Source organism: Tetrao urogallus (assembly GCF_951394365.1).
Source record: "Tetrao urogallus genome assembly, chromosome: 8".
NCBI classification, from domain to species: domain Eukaryota; kingdom Metazoa; phylum Chordata; class Aves; order Galliformes; family Phasianidae; genus Tetrao; species Tetrao urogallus.
Genome location: NC_136821.1, coordinates 21,393,240 through 21,417,845, shown reverse-complemented (window position 1 = coordinate 21,417,845; position 24,606 = coordinate 21,393,240). Strand labels below are relative to the sequence as shown.

The window sequence follows — 24,606 nt, the reverse complement described above, 5'->3', positions numbered from 1 at the left end:
TCTTTAACAGAGCTTTATGAAAAGTTGCTCTGACTTTGATTTGCTTCCTGCTCAGATCATCATGGCTGTTTAGCCATAAGGAGCTAAGACAAAGGTCCAGGAGGGGAGTTTTGCTTGTTTGAACCCTGGGAGTAGTATTGGTACCTCCCATCTTTATTGTTAAGAGTGGAGCAATTCCTGCATTGCTTTGGCTGTCTGAAGGTCCCTGCTGGAGTTGACCAGCAGCACGTGACTGGTGGTGGTTGTGCTGGCTGGTCCCGATGAAATGGCCGGTCTTTGTCTGCTCCACAGCCAGTGTTTGCTTCCGTGTCACCTGGGTGCTTGGTCACTTCTTTCTGTCTTCAGGAGTTATTTCCTCAAGTTAAGTTATGTTGGGTAAGAAAGCTGAACTCTGTCCTAAAGCAGGGTATTTCCAGTTTGATTGCCTGCACTGTGCTACCAGATGCATGCTTTGCAGTCAGTTGCAAGACTGGTGCAAGTGGGTGCAAGATGGTGGTGGGGCTGGGTAAAGCAGCTTTAGAATCTGGAGCAGCTCAGCTGGGTAGCAGCTTTTCAGGAGCTTCATTACTGGGAAGAGAATGCAGACTTTCATGGTAGAGGTCAGTCAAGGTATCTGGGTGCAGCATTGCATCCCAGCTCATTGTACTAGCACTTGTCTTCACCAGTGTTGCAGAAGCAGTGATGGATACGCGCCAGTGCAGATGATGTAGTCATTAAGCGGCCTTGGAACAAGCGTGCTGTAGATCCTGGTGCAGTCTTCTGTGATTTATTTGACGTGAGGTACATGGACGTATTTTCTCAAAGCTGTTGTACAGCACATTCTTTCTTTTCCTAGTGTAGATGGGCCTTGAGCAGGTCTGTGTCAGCTGAGGAATTTCTGGGACGTTGTCCCCCTGATCCTTAAAAAAATAAGTCAAACTTGAGACTTTTCAAGTAAGTACAATTGAAGATGAAAGTAAAATGCAGTAATAAAAATGGTAATAGCAAAATAATGTACCAACTGCTGACAGCTGGTCTTCCAGATTGTTTATACTGAACTCTTTGTCTGTGGAAGTGCACATCATGTTCAGGTGTCTCATACCTATGGATGCTGAACCACAGCAACTTCTGATACTCTGCTTTATAATTTGTAATTTGTTTTGGGCAGTTGAACTAGAATATGATAGTTACTAGTTAATCAACAAGTATAAATAGTTGTGACCCAATGGATTTTTGCAACTCTTTGGAATATTCTCCAGCAAAACTTGTAATCCTTAGTTGTCTCTCACTTTAAGTTTGTAGTCAGCGTGTTCCGCTTGGAAATCCTTGTCATGCAGTAACTGCTGTGAGCATCTCTAGGTATCACACAATCCCTCTGTTTCTTTTTGCTGGTAAAATGAAGAACAGGAACTTTTTAAATAATTAAACTTTAATGGGTTTGTAACAAATTGCAGAAATATTTTAAGCTCTGAAAATTTTAAATTGAGTTTTTCTACCACTAAGGCCAGAGCAGTATAATAATTTTGATTTCAAACTTAAGCTTGGGATGGGAGGTTTTGATGAATTGTGCGTGTATGTAGCAGGGATGATGAATAAGGCCTCACAAAACGTGAGTAGTAATGGAAGAATAAACCCCTGTGAGTAGTGATTTACCTTAATGAGATATCAGCGTCTCATTGTCTGAATTAATTGAAGTCTAGAGAAATTGTAGTCTTGAAGTTTTTACTTGCATTTTGCTGTAATCTAACTATCCAAGTATTTACTGAGGCATGAGGAACTGTTTGGGGCAAAGACCAAAAACAACTCAAGACCAAACCTGAAGCTTACTTTTGCATTCCGTATTTTTTTTTTTTCCCCCAAATGATCAGCAATTTATTTTATTTTTTTTACTTTTGCTTAACAAATCGGTTAAGCAATTATAAAATATTACAATTATGGTTATATCTGGAAAGCATTTCCATTTTCTATAATGTCTTGTACTGGAAAAAGTCACCTACAAATGCTGGCTTTAATAAGAGTCTACTTTTAAAAAAAAAAAAAAAAAAAAAAGGGGGGGGGGGAAAAGCCCCACAACTTATTTTGCCTAACTGGGGCATTTGGCACACAAACTTTAATTTGGCAGCAGATATGCAGGGCAGTTGCACTTATGTTCTGCACTGTCCTTCCGCTGCTGATAGACAGCCTGCAGTGTGCTGGGATGTTTCACCCTGCCCTTAGAGATTAGACGCTTTCTTCAGAGGCAGCAAGGTAAGTCTGTTTCTTCTCAACCCTTTCTGCCCTCAAATTGGGAACACTGCAAATAATTTCCCTTTCAATTTGTTATGCCAGTTAGTCTGACTTTTACAACAAAACCCACCTGTTACTTAAATGACAGTTAGTGTAGTTCTTCCCCAAACTCGGTCTCTCTCCCAGGTACAAACGGCGTGCAGAAAGAGACGAAGGGTAAGCTACCTCCTTGCACCCCCAGGTATGAGGAAGAAGGTGCTTTTTGCAGAGCCAACAAAACAGAAGGAACAAATGGAATGAATTACGAATTTTGAACATTGTCATTGGTTAATCAATGGTCCCAATAATCCCAAGGTTACTAATAATCCCAAGGTTAATCTACCTTGGGAAGAGCTCTGCCTTGCCCCGTCACCACCTCTTCTGCACTGAACTGGGAATAACATGGTGGCAGAGAAGAAGAACAGAGAGCAGAGAAAAGGTATAAAGATATCTTTGGCACACGTTACAGGAGGCATGGCAGGACCTGTGGGGGTGTTTAATCTGTCCTTCAAAAAAAATGTTTGTGATTATACAGGTGCAAGGGAAAGGGCACATAGTTTGGAGTAAGACTTTTAAGCTGAGGGTATGAGAACAATTTGTTTTCAGGTATTTTCTTTTACTGCATGGTAAAAGGCAACTTACTATGCTACTTCATTGGATGTAGAATAATTAAACTTGCAGTACTTTTTTGAAGGAAAAAGGAAGTTTAGCTCTCTTCCTTATTCCCTTGGCAACCTGTTGTCTTTATCAGTGTTCAACATTTCCCTTTCAGAAGCTGCAGTGGAGTACCTTATCGAGCTGCACCTTGTGGTCATGGGAGATAAAATGTTGCAGCTCTAGAAAATGTCTGAAGTGCTCTGTTGCTGGCCTCCAAATGGTTGTTACAGAGCACTGAACCAGTGTGTGCTGAAGGTTTTAACTAAGTTAACGTTTATAAAGCCACATATTTACATAATAAGTGTCCAAAAGATCAGTTCTGTGGTTTTTTTTTCTTCAGATAACAGATGCAGTTATTAACTAAAAATAAATGTTTAACAGAATGTGATGAGTGCTTTTGGATTTATAATTTCTTGGTTTTCTGTAGTTTTCTTGCAAGTTGAATACCCTTGTCCCGTGTCTTCCTTCCCCCCAAATATTTAATGCTTGTTTGCTTATGGGTAGAAGAGATGTATCGATGAGTTTATTATTTGTGGCAAACAATCTTGTTTTGGTCATGGCTGCTGATAGAGTATACAAGGAAAAATGTGTGATTGCCTGTACCTTGTTCTTTAGGTACGTTTGTCCATTTCATCATGAGACTGAAGGAGGCAAGCCCTATTATAACCATCTGTACAGGCTGTGAGCCAGAGAGCTGTTGATCTGGGTGGAAGGACAGAATTATCAGTGGAGTTTGGAGATGGTAGTGTTCTTTTAAGGGCACAAAGAATTATTGTGTTTATAGGATTTGGTAAGAGTTGTAAAGCCATTTACCTACTCTGGTTCATGTCTTGGGAGATGAATTGGCTCATTTTGCTCGCAGAGTTCGTAATTTGAGTACTACACATAACTTCAAAAAGCGAGTGGTAGATTGCACAATGCACATGGCTTCACTTTCTTATATGGTGGTGTTCCTTGGTGGATTTACTTTTTTCAGTGGAAGCTGTTGTGTCCATATAAATGATAAATTGGCACACAGACACCTGACATGTTGTCCCTTCTTGACCCTTCTTGTTTCAGTTGCTTAACTGTTTAGGACTGACAAGTTGAAGAGTTTCCTGAAGCATTCTTGGGCATTAATGATTTTTAGAGGATTGCTTTTTGCTGATAAGTTTGTGAATTATAGTACTTCAGAAAATGAACAAATAAAATCTATCTTTGCCTCAAACTACTGAAAAACAGCTTCCATCATGTATCTGTGTGTGGCTAAAGGAAGGAGAAAAGCTGTACAAACTCCCTTTATGGAAAGGTAACAATGATTTCTATGATGCTTCATGTAAATATGGAGAGTGTATTTTTGGTCATCAGTGCACAGTTGAGCTGTATTGTTATTTACTGAATTTTTTCTTTAGTATGTCATTAGTGAAGGTTGTACGTTGTGTCAAATAAACCATGTAACCATGAATTATTTCTTTGGAAGGAAAATGTGCTATGCTAAGCATGCATCCTCGAATATGTTAAGATATTGTGTCCACTGATGAGCACTTGGATAGCAGTATGTTTGGGCCTTTTCTGTTGTGGTGGATTTTTTTTAATTCCCTTGTAGACACACTTAAAAAGAAGGGGGGAGAAGGGGCAGAAGGAAAATGAGCTATGGTGGACTTTTCTCTCTCTTCATAATTTGCTGAAGGGTAATTGGAAGTACATGGTTGTCATCTAATTTCTCTAATACACTCTAATGTTGAACAGTGCACTCACAGCATGGACTGATGCTAAATAACCAGCATTCGTTATCTATATAAATTATGTATGTGAGAAGTGCATGTAAATTGCAAGACTCTGGTCCACAAAGGTATTTAACACCTGTGCCCCATGGAGGTCAGTGGGAAGTAGGCAGTGTAACTGCTGGTTGTGAGCTGCAGCACGCAACATGGCACAGCTGGCCACCTCTAGAGCAAGGCTTGCATTCCCCAAAATGTAACTGTGTAGTTGTGGACTGTGCACTACTGTGTGTTGATGGGCACATTTTCTGGAATTGAAGCTTGATTATAAAAAGAAAGAAGCAGCAAGAGGACAAGGAAAATGTCAAACTTAGTTGGGGAGACAGTGTAGAGTGTGGGTCTGATATGACTTCAGTGCTGTTGGGGAGCACTATCGTACAAATTGTTTCTGAGGTCATGGAAGCCTTTTTACCTGGGAGTTAGAAGTACTCTGTGGAGCAGTGGCAGTTCTCCCCTGGAGTCCAGGCTGCTCCTGCAGACTGTTTGGCAGATGATATCCGTTTCTGCCTCAGAAGCAGAGAACTGAAGTCTTGTCAGATGGCACGATTTTCTTTCTGTTCGCTGAGTGTTTTTGTTGTTTAATTCTTAAGAGCATACAGTGCCTCATTTCTGACATTACAGACTAAAACAGTCTGATTTTCTTATTCTCAGGCTTATATTCTTTTAAATCGATAAGCTGCTTGGTGAGTTCTCGGGGTCTGAAAGCATCCTAGCTCTTTGTCTCAGCTTCGTTAGTAAGCGCGCAGGAAGTGTTGTGGTGCAGCCTTATGGAGTAGCTGTTTGTGTTGGTGAAGGAGGGCTGATAGATGTGTGTTGGCACTGCAGTTAGTGAACCTCTGTGTTTTTCTAGCCCACGCAGACGTTGCAAGTGCTTGCTCTTGTAGTTTGGCCCACGAAAAACAAAAGAGCTGCTTGTGAGATCAGTGGATGGAAGCTTGATGAGACATGCTTCTTGTAACACCAGAGCGTGCAGTTTCTATATGCAGGCTGTCATGTAGCTGTAGTAACCCATCTGGTGCCTGTCCCTATAGCTTGGCCAGCTGTCACCAAAATGACAGCTGAATGGAGGCCTACCAGTAACATCTCATTGGAGTGAAAACTTACAGCTCAAGAGTATAAATAATCATTGAGTGTATTTTGATCCAGAACAGATGCACTCTGTTCTCATGTTTGGCTTGAAAATACTTTTTAGCAAAGTGTAATCCTAGTGAAGTCAAAATAGTGGCTAATAGGTTATAACCCAAGGTTAACACAACCTAATAAATGTTATTCACAGTTTTATTATGTTCTTTACTCTGTATGCATCTTTTCTTCCTGATATGTTTCATTGGTCATAAGAGTGTGCTATAATTTGTCTGGATCGTGCTTCCCAGATGACTGAGCCATTATTATAAACAATCCTCTCCTAGATAAACTAATGAGTAGTCTGTGGCAGTGTCCACACATGGTACATGCCTGGCTGGGTACAGCAGGATAGCCTGAAGATCATCATTTAACAGGTAACTGTTTCCCAACTACTGTAGGTTCCCTATATAAAATGAACTGAGAAACAAAGGCTTCAGTGTTCCTCTGACTGAGAGATCAGCAGTATTTTCAGATAGAAATTACAACTTTTGTATTGTTATTTAACTGTAGGTCAAGGATTTTTTTGTTGCTGTTGTATACATTACAAAATTCAACAAATGCTAATTTTTTTACAATGAAATTTTAAATTGAGAGGGGAAAAGAGCAAAGCTCTTATTGAGACCAGCATTTCCTGAAATGAAATAGACTTCTGGCTGCTGTTTGAATGCCTTTCAAAATGGAGTAACACAGTGCAACACATGGGGATTAGACAGCAGCCAGAAATAAAGGCACAACAGAATCACTCAGTTTACTTGCTGGGGCAGCAGGGCAGAGTTTTGTTGATGGATCAAACATGTAAAAACAAATACACTGCCTAACCCACTCTTTTATAAAACAATCCCGTGTTTTTTTGCCAGCCTTCCAATTTCATTGTGCAACTTGTGCAATGGATTGTAATTTGTATACATACTCTCTTTGTGTTCTTATTGACTTAATCGTTTTGTAATGCTGCTGATGAAAGAGTAAAGAAATAGCAAGTAAATGACTCTATTAAACTGAAAGAGGAATTCAGAATTTGAACGGAGGGGACTGCAACACTCGTACACCAGCCAACTATGCTGTGGAAAAGTGATGTTGAGATTAACATAATGTAATTATGATCTAAAGGGGAAAAGGGAAGAATAGAAGCCACCAAACTAAAATAACACTGCAATGAAAACATCTAAGATTCATTGTTTTTGACAGTGATGTTCTGGTAAGCAGTCTGGGACTCCAAGAGATTTAGGATCAAGTTCAAATAAGTTTTTGGCTTTTGCATAGCAGCCAGGTTAGTGCTTATAAATGTGGGCATCATTCGATTTGTAAAGCAAAGCTCACTGTTATTGGCTTACAGTGTTAGACTTCACTTTGTCTTTTCATTTAGGCGAAGGCAGAAATAGGGGATAGAATACAAGACACGTTTGGCCACGGGTGCAGAGAATAACATTGAAAACTAAAATACCATACAAAGACAAAGTAGTGATGTCAGGTTTAAAACTGTTTGCATACTGTAAGCCATGCAAATGAGACACTGCATTTGAGCTTTTTTTTTTACTGAATTTTTTAAAATGTTGAGGGACAATTTCACCCCTGGAAACCACGTACTATATATTAAACTCAATGTATAGCTGCTTTCCAAAAATCAATTAAACAAATTAGAAGAACACAGCTGCTTCTGAAGCATGTGAGAGAGTGCCTAAGAGTGTTCTGCAAAGGTGCTGCAGCACTGAGGAAGAATTGCCCCTGTTGTATCAGAAATGGATACTTCATGATGCACGTGTGCCTTGCTGACTGCTGAGCCAGCAGCAGGACATCATTCCTGATGCTGCACCCTGAGCTAGAAGGGACTGCTCTGAGGCTTCTGTGCACAATCTGTGCTGTGAGTGGCATGGAGGTGGAGAAGGATTGATTTTTGCAGAACAAGAGAAAGCTGTTGTCAAAGAAAAGCAGTTATCTGCCACTTATGTACCTTCTTTTCCTTCTCCTTGCTGTCTGTGATTGATTATTTTTTCTTCACTCACAGTGGTCTTGATATAGCGCTGGCACTAGGAGTTTGCAGCTTCAGGGGTTGGAATGGAGGTAGGCCTGCACATGCATGACCACGAGCATCCTAAAACATCTGTTCTTTACTGCAGTTACATTCTTGCTCATTTTATATTCTTCAGGCTTGAAGAAAGCTGTTTTTTCACTCCTGGAGAATATATGAGGTGTATCTTGTTCCTAATGGTTTGGAAAACTTGCTTACCATAGCATTTATCTCATGGGAAAACCATTAGAGAAAAAACAGATCTTACAATCATAGCCTTTGTTGATATCATTCCTGGAAAGTGCCAGTTCAGGTGAAATACATGAATTGATTGCTTCTCAGGGGAGTTTCTTTGTTCTGGTAGGGGCAGTGTGATGGGCCGTGTCCTGGATTGCACTTGCAGAGGAAGGCTGTCATTGCAGCCAGCCACTGTTTGTCCCACTCCTTGTTAGAAGAATCACAACATTCTCGGAAACTTTCTTAAGAATGCTAGACAATGCAGCCAAGTAGTTTTTCAACTGATTTGATTTATAAGAGTAAATTCTGACAATTTGGCATGAATTAGGAGTGCCTGCTGGAATACAGTGGGAGCTACGGTCTGAAATATGAGATGTATGTTAGAAGAAGACAGAGGCTAAACACTTGTAGCTAATGAAATACCAGAACTTCACTTCCTGTCCTGGCAAAACATTCTAGAGCTTTCTTTCTTAAGTAAGAAGATGAAATTTGCTTACAAATATTTATGTTTCGGGGACTGAGCTTATTTCATTTGTCTCTGTTGGGGCAGAAGAATGTCCTGAGAAACATGGCCAGCGTTTTTTTAGCTGGCTTATTTATATAGACAAGGAGTGGAAATTCTCTCACAGCATTTGTTCTGTAAAGTTTTATCTTTTGAAGGTTTTTTTTTTTTTTTTTTTTTTTTTTCAGGTAAGCTAGCCTTCTGGGTCTTAAAAAGAGGCTGCTGACCAAGATATCAGGTAGCCAAAGATTATTTAGGGCCAGGAAGAGCAAACAGGCATCATGAAGCTGAAGCAGACAGCGTCCAAGCTGTTTTGATCTCATGTTTGTCCCTGCACTGCACTGCTTGGAGGAAGGTCTTGGCGAAGACTCAGACAGCAGGCAGCTCCACAGGTGGTCGGGGCCTTGACTGTGAGGATTCATGAATCACAGGTTGCTGTCTTATGGCTTTGTTTGGGAGCTGCCTGTTCCATCACATTTCCAAATCCTAAATCCAGACATCTAAAATTGAAATTGAGCCTCTCTGCCTTCCAGCATAAATAGCATATGACATTCTCTTTTCCCTGTTCTTAAGTGCTGCTCTTCTGTTTGTTCACTTCTCAAATTAAATTCTGTTCTTCGTATTTCCAGTTGTAAGGCACTGAAAATTGTGGCCAAGCTTTCAAATCTCATTGTATGTTTGTAAAAAGTAGTGGCGGTGGGATAATTTTATCTGCTTTCTGTGCTTTCACTAAGGCAAAGGACTTAGGTGTCTGTGATTGCGAGTCAATTACAGGGCAAAAACAATTAGCTAAGTAGCTTACTTCGATAGAGAATTGCCAGTATGGAAGATCTGGAATACAGAAAACAAATCATTAGTTACAGAGATTTCAGAAATCATATGAAAAAATCAAATAGTTTATAAATCATGCTTGAATAAAATCATTTCCTCTTGGGGATGGTGAGGGAAGGATGTTCAGCTGTTGTTCCCACTGCTTTTCTTAAGTGGTAAGAATGTTTCCAGTTCCTCTTAGTCTTGCTTTATTATTTAGTCTCCTTCCTTTCATTCTAGTCTAGGAGTATTTCCAGACTTTGGTCTTCACTTCCTGTGTGGTATATTGAATACAGCAGAAATGTAAGGTGCTTTTTGTTCATTCCTTTCTCTTCCTGGGACACAAATGGAAAGTGAGCGGTACTTTTCCAAGTTCTTTCTGTGAATAAGCTACAGTCAGGAATGCTTTCTTATCTCTTGTGGGGTTGTCTTCTGTCCTCTCCACTGGATGTATTCTCCCTGGTGTGTGGAATATTCTCTCTTCTTTAAGTTAAATTCTAATGGATCATGGGAAACCAAAGAGGCATGACGTGGAAGGATGAGCATTTTGTGAAAACTAGGAAAAGGAAAACTAGGAAAGATTTCATTCTGTGAAATAACACAAAACCAGGGTCTCTTTCCTTTGTTTACCCAACTGCAAGTGTGTTTGCTTAGGAGCCATAAGAGTTAATTGTCAAACTTTACAATGTAGTGGGGGATTTTCTCATAAAATGTATAACAGACTCTGCCCAGATGGCAAATGCTGATATGTAAATTTAAAACATGAAAATTTCCATTGGGGGCCAGATGGTGGCTTAATGTGAATTGTTTAACATTTATGTGTATCTTATCAAAACTGCCTTTATATGTCCAAACTAGGCTGTTGGTATGGTGGGGAGGGCATATCACTAAATGAACAGAAAAGCAAGTGGTAATGCAAGGCACCTCTTGCTAATATGAACAGTGGGAAAGCAAAGCTTGTCCTTCTCTGCTGAGGGATGCCCTGTTCCTGGAGATGAGGCATTCAAGCTGAGTTGGAGGGGACCCGGGCAGCCTCGTGTAGTGGTTGGCAACCCTGCCCATGGCAGGAGGTTGAGGCGCAATGGTCTCTAAGATTCCTTCCATCCTGGAAGCCATTCTGGGATTGTGGTTGTCTTTTGTTTACAAAATTGTGAAGAAAATGGGAGAATTAAAACCGCTGTTCATCTTCAGAGGAAAAATACTAAAATCGTGTTGTCTCCCCAAAGTCGTAATTACTACTGTCCAATATTTCTAATAAGTACCTTAATGTATTAGTGTATTTCCTCTCAAAATGGCCACTGGGGTTCAGAGGGGAAGAGCCAAGCCCAGAGCAGGGGGAAGTGCTGCCCATGAAATGCCTCCTGATGGCAGCTGTGTCCTCGTGCCGGGCAGGTCTGGCTGCTCTGGCCTCTCTCGCTCCTGCCAAGGCGGCCACTTCCTCTGATGCAATCCAAGAAATTACACAAGGGAGAAAGGAACAAACGGATGCTTGTGGACTCAGTCACGAGGGCCCCTTGGAGTGCTTACAGTAAGCAGGCCTGGTGCTGTGGGAGGCGGGGACCGAGCTGTGCAAAGCAATGCCTGACTGTTGCTGGCCAAGCTACCGCCAGGCTCCCGCTGCACGCTATGCACTGAGTGCAGATCCCTGCTGCTGCCTCCCTCCTAACCAGCCTTCTCCACTCAGCAGTTTGTGTTGAGTCACCTTAAAAATTAGAGGGTGGCTGTTTCACAGGCAAAAACTGAAATGCCTTTTAGTGGCTTTGGAAACATTGATTGCCAAGTCTATGGTCGCTGTGTGGTGCTTTCATGGTGAAAGGTAAAAATGCTTCAGTGATAGACCTAAGAAAGAGTGCCTGCACTCACCTGTGGGTGCATGCATTTGTGTGTGTTGGTGTCAACAAGGCTGTGAAGTAATTGGAAGTGGGAGGCTGAAAGAGCAAAATTGCAACATATTTCAATAGACTGCAATTTCTTTTTTAGTCCTTTGCTGTCCCTCATGCTGGGGCTGTGAGTCACCCCCCTGTGAGTCACTGGTCAATGGTGGCTCCATTAAGTTTGACCTGGGGCCTTGGCCTAATGCCCAGCACTTCTTATTTTCTTGACAAGGGCAGTATCACTGAAATCATTGGCTGAGATTGTAGATAAATGTTAAATGGCAGGTTATATTTAAATCAACATGCTGTTTGATGATTTTAAATATTAGCTTACTGAACAGGAGAACGCTTCCTCCATGTAACCCATTCATAAAGAGTAATTACTTACTAGTATTTAAGACTATAATATTACTCTGTTTGTATAGAATTTTTCCAAGCTGAAAATAGCAGTAATCTTTCCCAGTTAAGTGGTGATCATTAAAAGCAAACAAACAAATCTTTTTAGCTTAAAGTGCCACAAGATAAATACATTTAGAAGTTAAAATTTAAAAAAAAAATAAAAATCCTGACAGGCATCTTTGTCCTGAGCAGAGGTGCAGCACTGCTTAACAAAGCCAGAGATAAGATACAGGGCTTAACGTGGGCCCTCGAGAAGCAGTGACATTAAGTCAATGCTGTGCTATTCCTCAGGCAACAGCCCACGCATCAGGCGTGTTACAGTTTGTTCCAGTTCCACAAGCAGAGCTGTGCTGCCAGAGCAGGGTGCAGCTGCAGTGGTGCCTGCTATGCACAGCACCCAAAGCTCCTCAGGCTGTACCTCAGGCGGTTTCACCCGAGGCAGCATGTTTTTCTGGCTAAGAAAAATGTGTTCTGCCTTCCGTACCTCTTTTTGGATCGCTTTCGTACTTTGTGATTTAAACAGAAACCACGCAGCAGTTCTGCTATTTTGTGCAGTAGTCTGCTGCAACTCAGTGAGAGAAATAGCTCTGCTAATTCACAACCTTGTGCATTATACACACACACAAATCTTTTTAGTAGCATTTGTAACAGTGCCTGGTAGATGAATAATTCAGAAGTGAGCCCTAAAATCCAGATCCTGCAGTTTTATCCAGAGCATATTGCAAATGCTCCGAGACTAGGAAACAGTTTAGAATCTGCTGCAGAAGGAGACAGTGAGCAGCTGGTAAACTACTGGCCCTTAATGAAGCTGTATCATACTGCAGCATCTCCAATTACTGCAGGACTTAATTAGTTCATTTTACCCTCCAATCTGGAGAGACCAAACATTGTCTTGGGCAACCGCTGCAATTATTTCAGCTTCTTCATTGCTGGCCATTAAAGCTGAGTTTGGTGTCTCCCAGCAAGGTATATTAAATATGCTTTAGATGTCAGAATGCCTGTGTTGTGTTACATGGGTATTTCATGTAACTGCCCAATGGTAGAAATAGTTTTTTTAGCAACCAGTTGAAGTACATCATGTGATGTGTGTGTATGAGCATGAATGGTATTGAATTGTTAATGAAGAGATTATGGTCTGCTCTGATATGGACTGCCACTAACGCCATTGCTGTTGTATGGAAGCAGTCATTTTGAATGGCAGTGTGACGTGGCATTTAGGTTAATTTGTTTCTGTGCTGGAAAATACTCTTAACAGGGAAGGAAATGTTTAATTTGATATGGTGGAAAACTTAATGTACCTTGGGTGTAACTGCTCACTGAATCAGTGAAGTCCTGTTCATGTGAAATATGATGTTTATATACTTGTAGTTGCAGTGAGCTTTTGGACTCCTTTCTCAGCCAGTGTGATAGGATGCAAGAAAACAGCTCTGGCAAGTTGTGCCAGTGGAGGTTTGGGTCATGCATTAGGAAGAATTTATTCGTGGAGAGGGCAGTCAGGCACTGGAATGGGCTGCTGTCATGGCTTTGGCAGGAGCGGAGTTAATTGTTGATTGATGATTTCTATGTGGTGCACTTTTCTTACAGAAGAAAGCAGTCCAAACTTGAGCACTGAGAAACAGTTTTAACAGCATAAAAATATGAAAAGTTAATCAGAGCCCAATTGATTAACAGAGTTTGACACTTCTTGATACGTGGCTTATACTCAACTCCAAACCAGTCACACTTACGTCAACTGAAATTAAGCTTTGAATTACAAATTTTTAGTGATAGTCTTAATAATTTTAAATTAAAAAAAAAAATAAAAAGTACTCCTGTGATGTTGTGTTATGTGGGCACTTGGAACCAGGTTATCCTCCAGCTTTGTAGCACTGTTCTGCTGATATTATGATTCGTGCTTGATACCAGGATGGACCATAAACATTTGAAAACACACTTTGAGTGTGGTTATTGTAGTGACTCAGACAACTCCTTGTGATGTTTTTAGCCAGTTTTTACAATTTCATAAGATCATACTGAAAAAAGAATTACATGAATAGACTTATTACTTTCTGTCTTTCTCTTTTATATAGTCTTTTTTTTTTTTTTTTTTTTTTTTTTTTTACTTATGTGTTATAATTCACTCTATTGCTTCATGTATTCTATGAGATAATGTAGGAAAGAATACTAACTGTCTAGTTTGTGTGTTGCCTTACCAACTGCAACTGCTTAGTTTCCATGACCTGATGTGTGGGCTGTAGCAACCAAGCCTTCATATGGAGATATATTTCATTTAGATAATTTTGTAGGATTAAGAGAATGAATCTCACTTACATGAGTCTACCTGTTTAATGCAGAATTTAAAAGCCTTCTTATTGTTTTAAACCAGTTCTACTGGGGAGGAGGCTTGCTTCAAAACAGCATTTCTATTACAGGACATGAACTTGATTGACATCCTTTGGAGGCAAGATATAGACCTTGGGGCAAGGCGTGAAGTTTTTGATTTTAGTCAACGACAGAAGGAGTATGAACTCGAGAAACAGAAGAAACTTGAAAAGGAAAGACAAGAGCAGCTCCAGAAAGAGCGGGAGAAAGCCTTGCTGGCTCAGCTGGTGTTAGACGAGGAGACAGGTGAATTTGTTCCAGCTCAGCCAGCTCAGCACGTTCAGTCAGAAAACGCTGAACCACCGATCAGTTTTTCACAGGTAAACTCTGTGTTTGTGTGTTTAAACCTTTTTTCCATCCACAGGAAGGTGTAATGCTAGTGGTTGCCTAAAATGAATTTGCGTTTGTTGCTGTAATGGAAGATTGTTCAGTAATTCAAAGATGCAATAACATTTTTTTCATGACTTTCCTATTTAGAGCACAGATACTTCAAAACCAGAAGAGGCCTTGTCCTTTGATGACTGCATGCAGCTCTTGGCAGAAGCATTCCCATTCATAGACGACAATGAGGTAAACGCTCAGTGCAGCAGTTCCATGGGTGGTGTGCCAGGGGATCAGTTTCGTATTTTCTCATACCAGCATTTGTCTGCACTGTAATATTCATTTGTGATATGAGTTGAGTGCTGTCCCCAAGCCATCTGTAACTGGAATAAAGCCATGTTGTGGGCCTGAACTTGGGCTGTATCAGGAGCAGGTGGTGTGCCGTGGTGCTCTTGTATTCCTTGTGCTTACTGAGTCCTGCAGGACATTTTGCTGGCCTGACTGCCATCAGCCAGTGTTACTGCAAATAGCAGAGTGTTACAGTTTGTTGCAATGAGCTTAGTTCAGCTCTCTGGAATTGGTGTATTTGGACTGCTTTACTTTGAAATAAGCCTTTCATCATTCAGTTCGTGCTTCTTCCTATTTCTGTCCTTAATGTGAAAACTCCTTTCAGGGGAATACTTTTATATTATTTCATTATGTTCAGCAAATGCTTTTTTAAGAAATGCCTATTTACTCTGCAGAAAAGGTAAAACAGCAAGAGGAGATTTTTGCTTTGGAAGATTCTTAGTGTATGTTTGTTTGTTCAACGCTCCAGGCTTCTCCAGCTGCATTTCAATCACTGGTTCCTGATCAGATTGATAGTGACCCAGTCTTCATTTCTTCTAATCAAACTCAGCCACCCAACTCACCTGGTATAGTTCCACTTACTGATGCAGAGAATATGCAGAACATAGAGCAAGTTTGGGAAGAGTTATTGTCCCTTCCAGAGTTACAGGTAAAAGTTTTGTATAATAATCATCTGGGGGGGAAAAAAAAAAAAAAGAATAGCAGGGTATGCCAGCAGACTATGGTGTGACAGGTATGGGGTACAACAGCATCTCAACCAATGGCAATTATGACTAACTTGTTGCATTTTACGATGTAGACATAATAGGTCTGTAACTCAGTATGATATTTACTTTTTAAAAAGTAATATATTGAAGAATGTATAACAGGAAGGAAACAGTTCTTTATCAGGGTGCCTTAATAAAACAATCTGTCTTCCATATCAGAACTTCTTCATGTTTGACAAATGATTGTTTGCATCTGTATGCAACCTGTTACAGCACAAATCATGATGGAAATATGAGCTGATTGGAAATAGATGCTTCTGAATTATGGAACTACAGCATAAATTGTTTCTGCAAGCATTATTACAAACGAGTTTTTTTTCCTAGTATTTAAGCATTTCGAGTGCAAAAGTAATCATTATTATTTACATAAATTTTACCTAAGAAAGAGGTTTGTATAAATAATAATAGAATGTAAGGTAGATATCTAACTGCACTTGGCTCTTCTGCTTATCTCTTGTTTAACTACTTAAATATGTATTTGTTGCTAGAAACTACTTATATAATGTACGTGAACTGAGTATTTCAAGGGAACAAAGACAGCTAAAAATCACTGATGTATTACTAAGTTGTATATTGTAGAGTGCATCTAGTTAGGTTTTTTTTTTAATCTTCTACTTCCTTTATCTAGTTTTGACTATTAAAAAAGGAGAAGAAAAAAAAAACCAACAATAGTGGGAACCTTTTATTTCCTGCCATTCTACTTTTTCTCTTGTTCTTTCTCTATATTTCAAATTTTTCCTAGTCTTTACTACTGTGGTATGCCTAAAAGCTCCCACATAGGTAACAAGGAGGACTAGCTTTGAAAAGGCAGCAGAAAAGATATTAAGAAACCAAGCCAAAATTATTAATCCTGTATATTAATTGAATAATCTTCTGATTGAGATAATTAAATTGAGGCTATTGCTATCTGTGAACTATGTTTGAAAGGGAATTCAAGAGCTCTCACATTTGAAGCCTTAGCTTAAGTTTTGCATGCTCTTTGGTTGAACAGTCAGTGTGTGGTCCCTCCTTAAGAGAAACAGGAACACTATGGTAGTTGCCTAATTCTTTGTGGAAAGCAGGGACACTTACTTCAGTTTCAGTTAAGAAACTGCCACTCTGTTGGAAAGAGAGTTGGTTTTGTAGCCAATGAAACCAATGTAATCATCTTATACACTCACACTAATGTTAGCCAGCTTTCCTAGAAGCATGTGGGATGAGTTAACATTAATAAGGGCTCACAGTTTTTCTTTTTCACTTTCCAGAGAATTACATTTCTCTGTAATTCACTGCTTCATTCAGTGAACCCTGAAACAATCTTGTCTTTCAAGGAAAAGAAATCATCACATAAAATTGAAGATGGCTAAAAATAGTTTGCTATGAGTGCTCAGTAAGCCTCATTCAGTGTTCTTAATTTTACTGAAGTGAGGCCATTACTAGCAGTGAGTGCCTGTGAGAATTTCAGACCTGACAGCTCCAGAATCCCCACCTGCAATTTGGCAGAGCAGGAGTGCAGTTTCCATGTATCAGTGTGTTGGGATGGATCTCTTCTTCAGCACCTTGTTATGAATTTGAGGGGCTCCACAGTCTTTTTCCAAATAGCTTTGTCCAGGATAAGTTGCTTCATATTTTGCTTAGGTGTCTATTCTTCCTAGATTGTCTCCCCATGGTGCAATTATGTTGTAGTCATCTAGGTTACAGCAGTGTTACAATATCCATGTACATGTTAATGACTAAAATAATTAATAGTTGTGGATTCTATAAAAATATTTCATGATCAATTAGTCTTGTGTTGTTCAACTCCTCTCTTACACTTCCCATGTAGTGTCTAAACATTGAAAATGACAACCTGGCTGAAGTAAGCACAATCACAAGCCCTGAAACCAAGCCAGCGGAGATGCACAACGGCTATAATTACTACAATTCATTACCCATCGTGAAAAAAGATGTTAACTGTGGTCCAGATTTCCTGGAGAATATCGAGGGCCCTTTCTCCAGCATTTTGCAGCCAGAAAACAGCAGCCAGCTGAACGTGAACTCTTTAAATAACACACTGACTTCGAGCTCTGATTTCTGTGAGGATTTCTATACCAGTTTTATTTGTGCAAAGGGGGACAGTGACACAGTAACAACAAACGCTATCAGTCAGTCACTTGCAGATATTTTAAGTGAACCTATTGATCTTTCTGATTTCCCACTGTGGAGAGCTTTTAACGATGACCACTCAGGAACTGTGCCAGAGTGTAATGATTCTGACTCTGGTATTTCACTGAATGCAAATTCTAGCGTAGCATCACCCGAACACTCTGTTGAATCATCTGCCTGTGGAGATAAGACTTCTGGTTGTAGCGATTCTGAAATGGAAGACGTGGACAGTTCTCCTGGAAGTGTGCCACAGAGCAATGCTAGCATGTACTCACTGCAGTTCCCTGATCAAATGCTTCCTTCTGTGGAGCCAGGCGCTCAAAAACGCAGCTTGCAACATATGGACACACCAAAGAAAGACCCTCCTGCTGGCCCAGGCCACCCTAAAGCTCCGTTCACAAAAGATAAACCTTCGGGCCGTCTTGAAGCTCATCTCACGAGAGATGAGCAAAGAGCAAAAGCTCTGCAGATCCCTTTTCCGGTAGAAAAAATCATCAATCTCCCTGTTGATGACTTCAATGAAATGATGTCTAAGGAGCAGTTCAGCGAAGCCCAGCTTGCACTTATTCGAGATATACGCAGGAGAGGCAAGAATAAAGTGGCCGCTCAAAACTGCCGTAAGAGAAAACTGGAAAATATAGTGGAACTGGAGCACGATTTGAGTCACCTGAAAGATGAGAGAGAGAAATTGCTTAAAGAAAAAGGAGAGAATGACAAAAGCCTTCGTCAAATGAAAAAGCAATTAACCACCTTATATGTTGAGGTCTTCAGCATGCTACGTGATGAAGATGGAAAGTCTTACTCTCCTAGTGAATACTCACTGCAGCAAACTAGAGATGGCAATATCTTCCTTGTTCCTAAAAGCAGAAAGGCAGAGACTAAACTTTGAAGAGCAGCACGGATGGCTGGTGTTCCCCGAGTTACTATTTTTGTATCGTTAATAGCTTTTACTGTGAGGTGGAATGCAGAATTAGGTAATATTTTTCAAATAATTCTATGCAATGATGATTTGAAAATTAATATTTAAGTTTATGAAAGGTGCAAGTTCAAAACTAATTGTGTAATGCAGATGTACGTATGCAAAATTTGTAATCTCACTTTTATAACAGGCATTTCCTTCTTTTAGCACCATTTTAACTAGTTTCCATACATGTAAATATTTAAAGATACCGTATTTATATACTGTTCTTATCTCCTGTTATATTCATAGATTTGATATATAAGAATAATTCTAGCCTCCTAAATCTAATTTCTTGCAAGATAAACAGTATGGCTTCTTACTTTTTTTGTAAAAGAAAAAAATGCAGTAGCGTTTGTTTCCAATTTTTATAAATGCTTTATATTTAATGTATGGTTTTAATTTAGTGTCAAGTTGATACTCATTGTTTGATTTTGATTCATCTTACCATTTCATTAAACTTTTTATTATTGTTGTTGTTATTATTTTTCATGCCATAGGCATTTATTTCCCTACAGTAGGTTAAGTGCCGATCCAGATATCCTCACTGGTTTTCCAAGATAAGTCTTCATGCAACAAATACGCTTAACAAGCAGAGATGTATTGCACAGCACTGTCAGCATTATTGATGTTCACCGTAACTTTAACTACCATGTGGAAGGATTGTGTAACAAATTTGTTTCAAGCCTATGCTAAGTTTATATAATTTGTTTTGCTCTCAGAACACTATTTATAAGCTCATGATGAGATCTCCTTCAAAGGCATTAGAATCTGTTAATTAAAAAGTGTCAGCATTATGTATTTTTCCAACTAATAAATTCTGTATACCTTTCAGTAATTTTTCTAGAAATTCATTATGCATCTCTGACTGATCAGCAGGCATCATTTGTCACTGCTGTGCTGTTTGAAGTCGTGGAAAAAGATATCCCAAGGGCCAAGCAATGCACTCTTTGGAACCTGTGCTCAGTTTGTTGAAAAAATGTTGTGATGTTTGAAGTTATGAGTTACAAGAGATGAAAAATTGGGCAAATAAACCACAGTGTTTCACTTACTCCTCCACTGGACTCCTTGTACTTGATCATCGTGGATCTTTCTAAATACTGAAAAGGCATAATTTGAAATAGACATTGAAATGAATGTTAAAAGCTGTATCACCTTCCCTGTGGAACTTCTAAAAGGAACGTTTGAAATGTTTTTTTCTGCCACTGGGGCTTTTTCAGGATTAGTTTAGGTATATTTTGTTACCATGCATACGTTTGTTTAGTACGCTAAGCATTGAGCCATTCTGCAAGTTTTGCTAGACCTATTGAACATTTCTCTAAAAAGAAACTAATTTTTAAGTTGAAGAGCTTTTGGCAATCAGCCTTGTTTCCCACGTGAAAGTGTTGTGAAACTGCAACTGCAGTGGGCAGGGCTCGTGTTCCAAAAGAGGAAGGGTAGGGGGCTAGGACAGAAAGCCCTGGTTTCGATTAGTGCTTCTCTATCAGGGGATGCTATGGAGCTTCTCCTTTTTTCCACTTGTTCTCCACTGTTCTCCCACAGCTCCGGAGGCTCTGTAAGCTCCCTTTCCTGAATATTAATAACTAGTTGAGGACCAACTGTGGTGTAGTTGTCCGTTTGGCTTTTCCCTGAATGCACTAAATTTAACAAGCGCTTTATTGTCCAGTTGGTCACAGTAATAATAGCAGAGTAATCCTTTGTTATCAGCTTTTGTTTTCATTACTCCCCAGAATTTTGTATCTACGCTTTGTGAGCCGGTCATTCACCCTCTGTTATCTTATTTACAGATTCTGCATAGCAGAGGCCTTTCTGCTACCTGGTGCCAACATGCACACAGTCTCTATTGCACTTCAGCTGAAGTGTGACGTTAGCTAACCAGAGAAGAGCCAGGAGTAGGAAAGCAGTTCTGTTCCAACAGCTTTACCAAGAAGGTAGTTGTATTCCAGGGCTGGATGATGCTAGGAACCCTGCTCCTATTGATTATATCCTATTGGAAAGAGTGCAGCCAAGTACCAGTACCAGGAGACAGTCTCCAGCTGACAGAGACTCCAGGTGCCTACCCATAAAGAACTAGAGCACAGGTAATGGTTTCACACAACTTCTCAAGCTTGTTACTTACTTTCCGAAGTTTGGTCCTGCCCTACAGGTGTTTGTATCTGAGGCAGCAGATACAGTGAAGTCAGCAGGAGTCAGTAAGTACAGGCCAATAAGTACAAGACAATTTCAATTTCAACTTATTTCTTACAATTGTTTTTTTTTTTTTTTAAGTCAGGATATTCACCTTAATGCTGTGAAAACTGTTTCTGCTTTTAGACCACGTTAAATGCATTTCATATAGCTAAATAAGTCTAAACGTTATGCTAGGAAACAATGATTGCACTTGTGCTGGTAAAAATCAGAACCATCATAGCTGCAGTCAATAGGAAGAGTAGCCCTTGAGCAAGAACGGTAGTTTCCACTCTTACAATTATTCTTCCCGTTTCTATAAATAATGCGTTCTCAAAAGCAGCTGTGAGCAGGTCAGTATCTGATGCTGGAAAAATACTATCCTAACTTTCAATCTTATCTAACACAGCTGAAGAGTAACAGAGATTATCCCCACAGGCATGTCTCTTTTTTTCTTCTGACAGAGTACAAGCTATTAAGCCTTGAGAAACTGTACCAAGAGAATCCTGCTGGCAAGGTGCTCTCATTTGCACTATTCGTCCTCATACTAAGGTAAATCTGGAGAGGCCTGGCTGCACTTTGGTGTGGCCCAACCACAGATTTCTTGTGGCCATTTCCTGTAGTGATGCAGATCCTTAAAACAGCCTGGGCTGATTTGTCAGCTCACTGCTACCAAAAGTGGAAGGACTGTCAAAAGTTTCCCTCTTTGTCTTCTCCACTGTCTGCACATGGCTGCTTGTTCCCAACCACACGCTGAACTGTGGTTTGTTACACAGTGATTTGGGTCTTTCCCTCTTCAGAAAACTGGTGCAACAAAGCAGCCAATTCTTGCACATAAGCACTGCAACAATTGCAGCTCACACAAGAAGACAGGAGGGAAAAAAAAGGAAAGACATTCTAAGCTCAGCTGCTCCCAAGATCTGCAAGAGTCTTGGAAACACTAGGAATACTGCCCTTCACATTGAGTAGAGATGTTTGTTTCTGCAGAGGGTATTTGTTGGTGAATAGAAATCCAGGTGACTTGACTTGCACTTACCTTGTTTACCAAATTTTATGTTAATAGCACATGAGTCCATCCCCCTGCAGAGTCCTTGACTTACTCTGAAGGCAAGAGGACATCACTTTGTTGAGCAAATTGTCAATACCAATGGCTCAAAACCTGAAAGCCAGGATTGACAGATTAAGCAGGTTTATTTGCTCTAGATAGAGCGGTCAGTCACCAGGTAAACTAAACCAAAGATATCACAGGAGCACAGGCTATTTTTCTTGCTACTGCTGTTCAGTATGCCTGTACTGAATTTGAATGCAGTACTGCCAAGGAAGGAAAACTGCCGTAGGAGTCATCGAAGCTGTCTGAAACACTAGAGGAATGTGAGACTTTGGAACCATTTAAAGCAAGGTGATCTAAAGCATTACTGAGAATGGCAATTTTAAAGTATAAGCACTAGTAAAAAGATCATATTAAGCTACGGCCCTGAACTGTCATTCAACAGCGATACACAGTAGCTCTAATACAGGTACATCTAACAGTACAGTACAGCAGAGTACAGTAAGATGCTTGCCTCCCTCTCTCCTACCCCCCTCCCATTATCTAGGTTATCAAGGGCTTGAAAAGGAAACATTCTCTCTCGATGAAACACTAGTATTTTAATCACAATTTGGGTATAAAGCAGTCCATGATAGACCCCTGCCCTCCATTTTAATTTGGTACTTATTTAGCACTAATGCAAAAGTCTAAGACAAACATTCTTACAGCCTCTGCAGGGTCTGCTGTGATACAGGCTTGCTTACTCCATTACCAAGATAAAAAATATGATGAAGTGCGATAAAAAGAACACAGTTAATGTAGAAACCTTTGTTTGAATTCCGCTGGCAGAAAGTCAGTCTGAAGTAACTCAGACCACAACATGCATTCAGTACAAAGCCGAACTTTCCCCATCACGATCACAATGGCATTTGCGCTTACAACTAACAACATTGAGGGAGAAATGTTCTGCATTAGATCATTCAAGCCTACATGAAAATATTAGGTCGCAAGTCTTTCATTTTATGATCATAACCAAGGTACAGGATGTGCTCCCAAACCTGGGAACGACCAGTGGCGCTGCCACATCATGTAAATTCTCATGCATCGCAATTCTGACCTCACATGCTGACAAGCCTCCACATGGAGACCTTTTGTTTCTTGATCAAATCATTCCATTGCAAAGCCATTATAACTAAAGCTCAGGAGCTGAGTTGAATCTAAGTGAATTAACTTCTGACTTGCAGACTCTGGTTTGAACAACGATCCCACCACTGCATTGCAGTACATTAAGTTTACTTCGTACTCCTCTCAGCACTAAACGAAAGTGATGGCAACACATTTAAGATTGTGAGTCATTTGACAACATACACTTTATTTTGATACAAAAATGAAGTATTTTAACATTTCAATCCATTATGGACTATACTGAAATATTTCACTTCCATACTTTTTGAACTTGTTTAACCACAAGGATCAGATATCACCATACTAGCACCATTGCTCTTGAAGTCTTTGCCAGTTATTTTAATATATTATTCTGTTTCCAATCTTCCAATATTGTCTTCTACATGAAGGTCATTTTTCTTCTACGGAGGTAGTTGGATTTTTAGATGAGGAAAAAGCTAATCTTAGACAGAGATGTCAACCTGTAGCACCCACAGCAGAAAAAGAATCCATCCATCAGATATCTGCATTTTAGTGATACTCAAGATCTTTCATGCTTCACACAAGATACAAATATTTGTCAGAGATCACAGACTGATATGTGAATGCTCCGTTGTAATGCAGACAGTCTGTGAATAAAAGTTAATCGCTTAAGTACAGGAAGCAAAACCAGTACGTCAGTACATCACACAAGCAACACTTGGAAGAGGAGGAGCATTCCCATTCCCATAGTAAAATATTCAAAGGATATCAAAGTTAAGATGCCATGGTGTTTCGGTATTGTCTAATAACAAACAATTTATCGCATCTGCATCAGCCTGGGCTCATTCTGGGCAAATACGTTTACTACCTGGAAGGACAAATGGCTTTCGAGTTAACACACAGTTTTAGGTATTCAATCAGTTTCTACAGAACTGCAATACTTTGCAACTTTATTTTCACATCCTTACATCTCCATTTACAGCTGCTAGAGAAAAATAATGTCCTTAACTCTTGGAAGTGTGTCTCTTGGGCAAAAAATGCTTGATCAAATATGCCTTAAGGATTTGATCATCTTTGAGAAGTTTTATTTCCGAAAGAAAAACAAAACAAACAAAAAAACAACCAATGAGGTATGCGTAACTGAAGCCAATCAACCTAATAGGAATGCTACAAAACCAACTGCAAAAATAGCTCAAGGAATATCTTTGCACATGCTTGGTGCAAAAAAACCTAAAGACCACAGTATGGAGGGGTAAGGCTTTACTAGGCTGCTGTACTGAGTACTGCAATGCAAGCTAGAAATTTTTGTTCAGTGGAACTTACCCATTTTTCCAAGATCTTTCCTTCTAAAAAATTGCCACCTTCCCCCAATGGACAAATACCTCTGTACAAACTGAACACATGAATGCTTTCCCTGGTGACTCGTGGCATTGAGTGACTGCATCAGCTCACAAGGACAACACTGCATAGCAGAGAGAAAACTAAGGTGCTTTTCACCTCTAGGTAAGATAGCAAGCAAGTCACCTACAACAAGCTACCTAGTGCGCTATACTAAGGAGCCTGTGATCTCACTGCAGCAGGTTTAATTCTGGCTCACCCCTAAGTAAAAACATTTGTCAACACTGTATTTAAGTATATACTCACTATGAGATTTCCATTCACTAAGTATCTCCTGATTATATGAAATTTGCACATTACCATTGTAAAAATACTTCAAGTTAACCTCTGATTGTATGTGTTCCAACATGAAGTTTGTTCTCTAGCTGTTCAGACAG

General features: G+C 39.9%; 1 protein-coding gene across 2 annotated transcripts; it reads left to right on the top strand.

The window, feature by feature from the left end:
- Nucleotides 1–250: 250 nt before the first annotated feature.
- On the top strand, nt 251–18,423 carry NFE2L2 (NFE2 like bZIP transcription factor 2; the record flags this gene model as incomplete). 2 transcript variants are annotated; one of them, XM_079539015.1, is made up of 5 exons in its annotated part: nt 251–347; nt 14,011–14,294; nt 14,452–14,544; nt 15,113–15,292; nt 17,215–18,423. In XM_079539015.1, 5 exons carry the CDS (start codon nt 266–268, stop codon nt 18,421–18,423), a joined length of 1,848 nt encoding a protein of 615 aa, XP_079395141.1. The 2 variants fall into 2 exon arrangements, with proteins under 2 accessions (XP_079395141.1, XP_079395140.1); XM_079539014.1 differs by lacking the exon at nt 251–347 and having other exon boundaries at nt 14,028–14,294.
- Nucleotides 18,424–24,606: the final 6,183 nt, after the last annotated feature.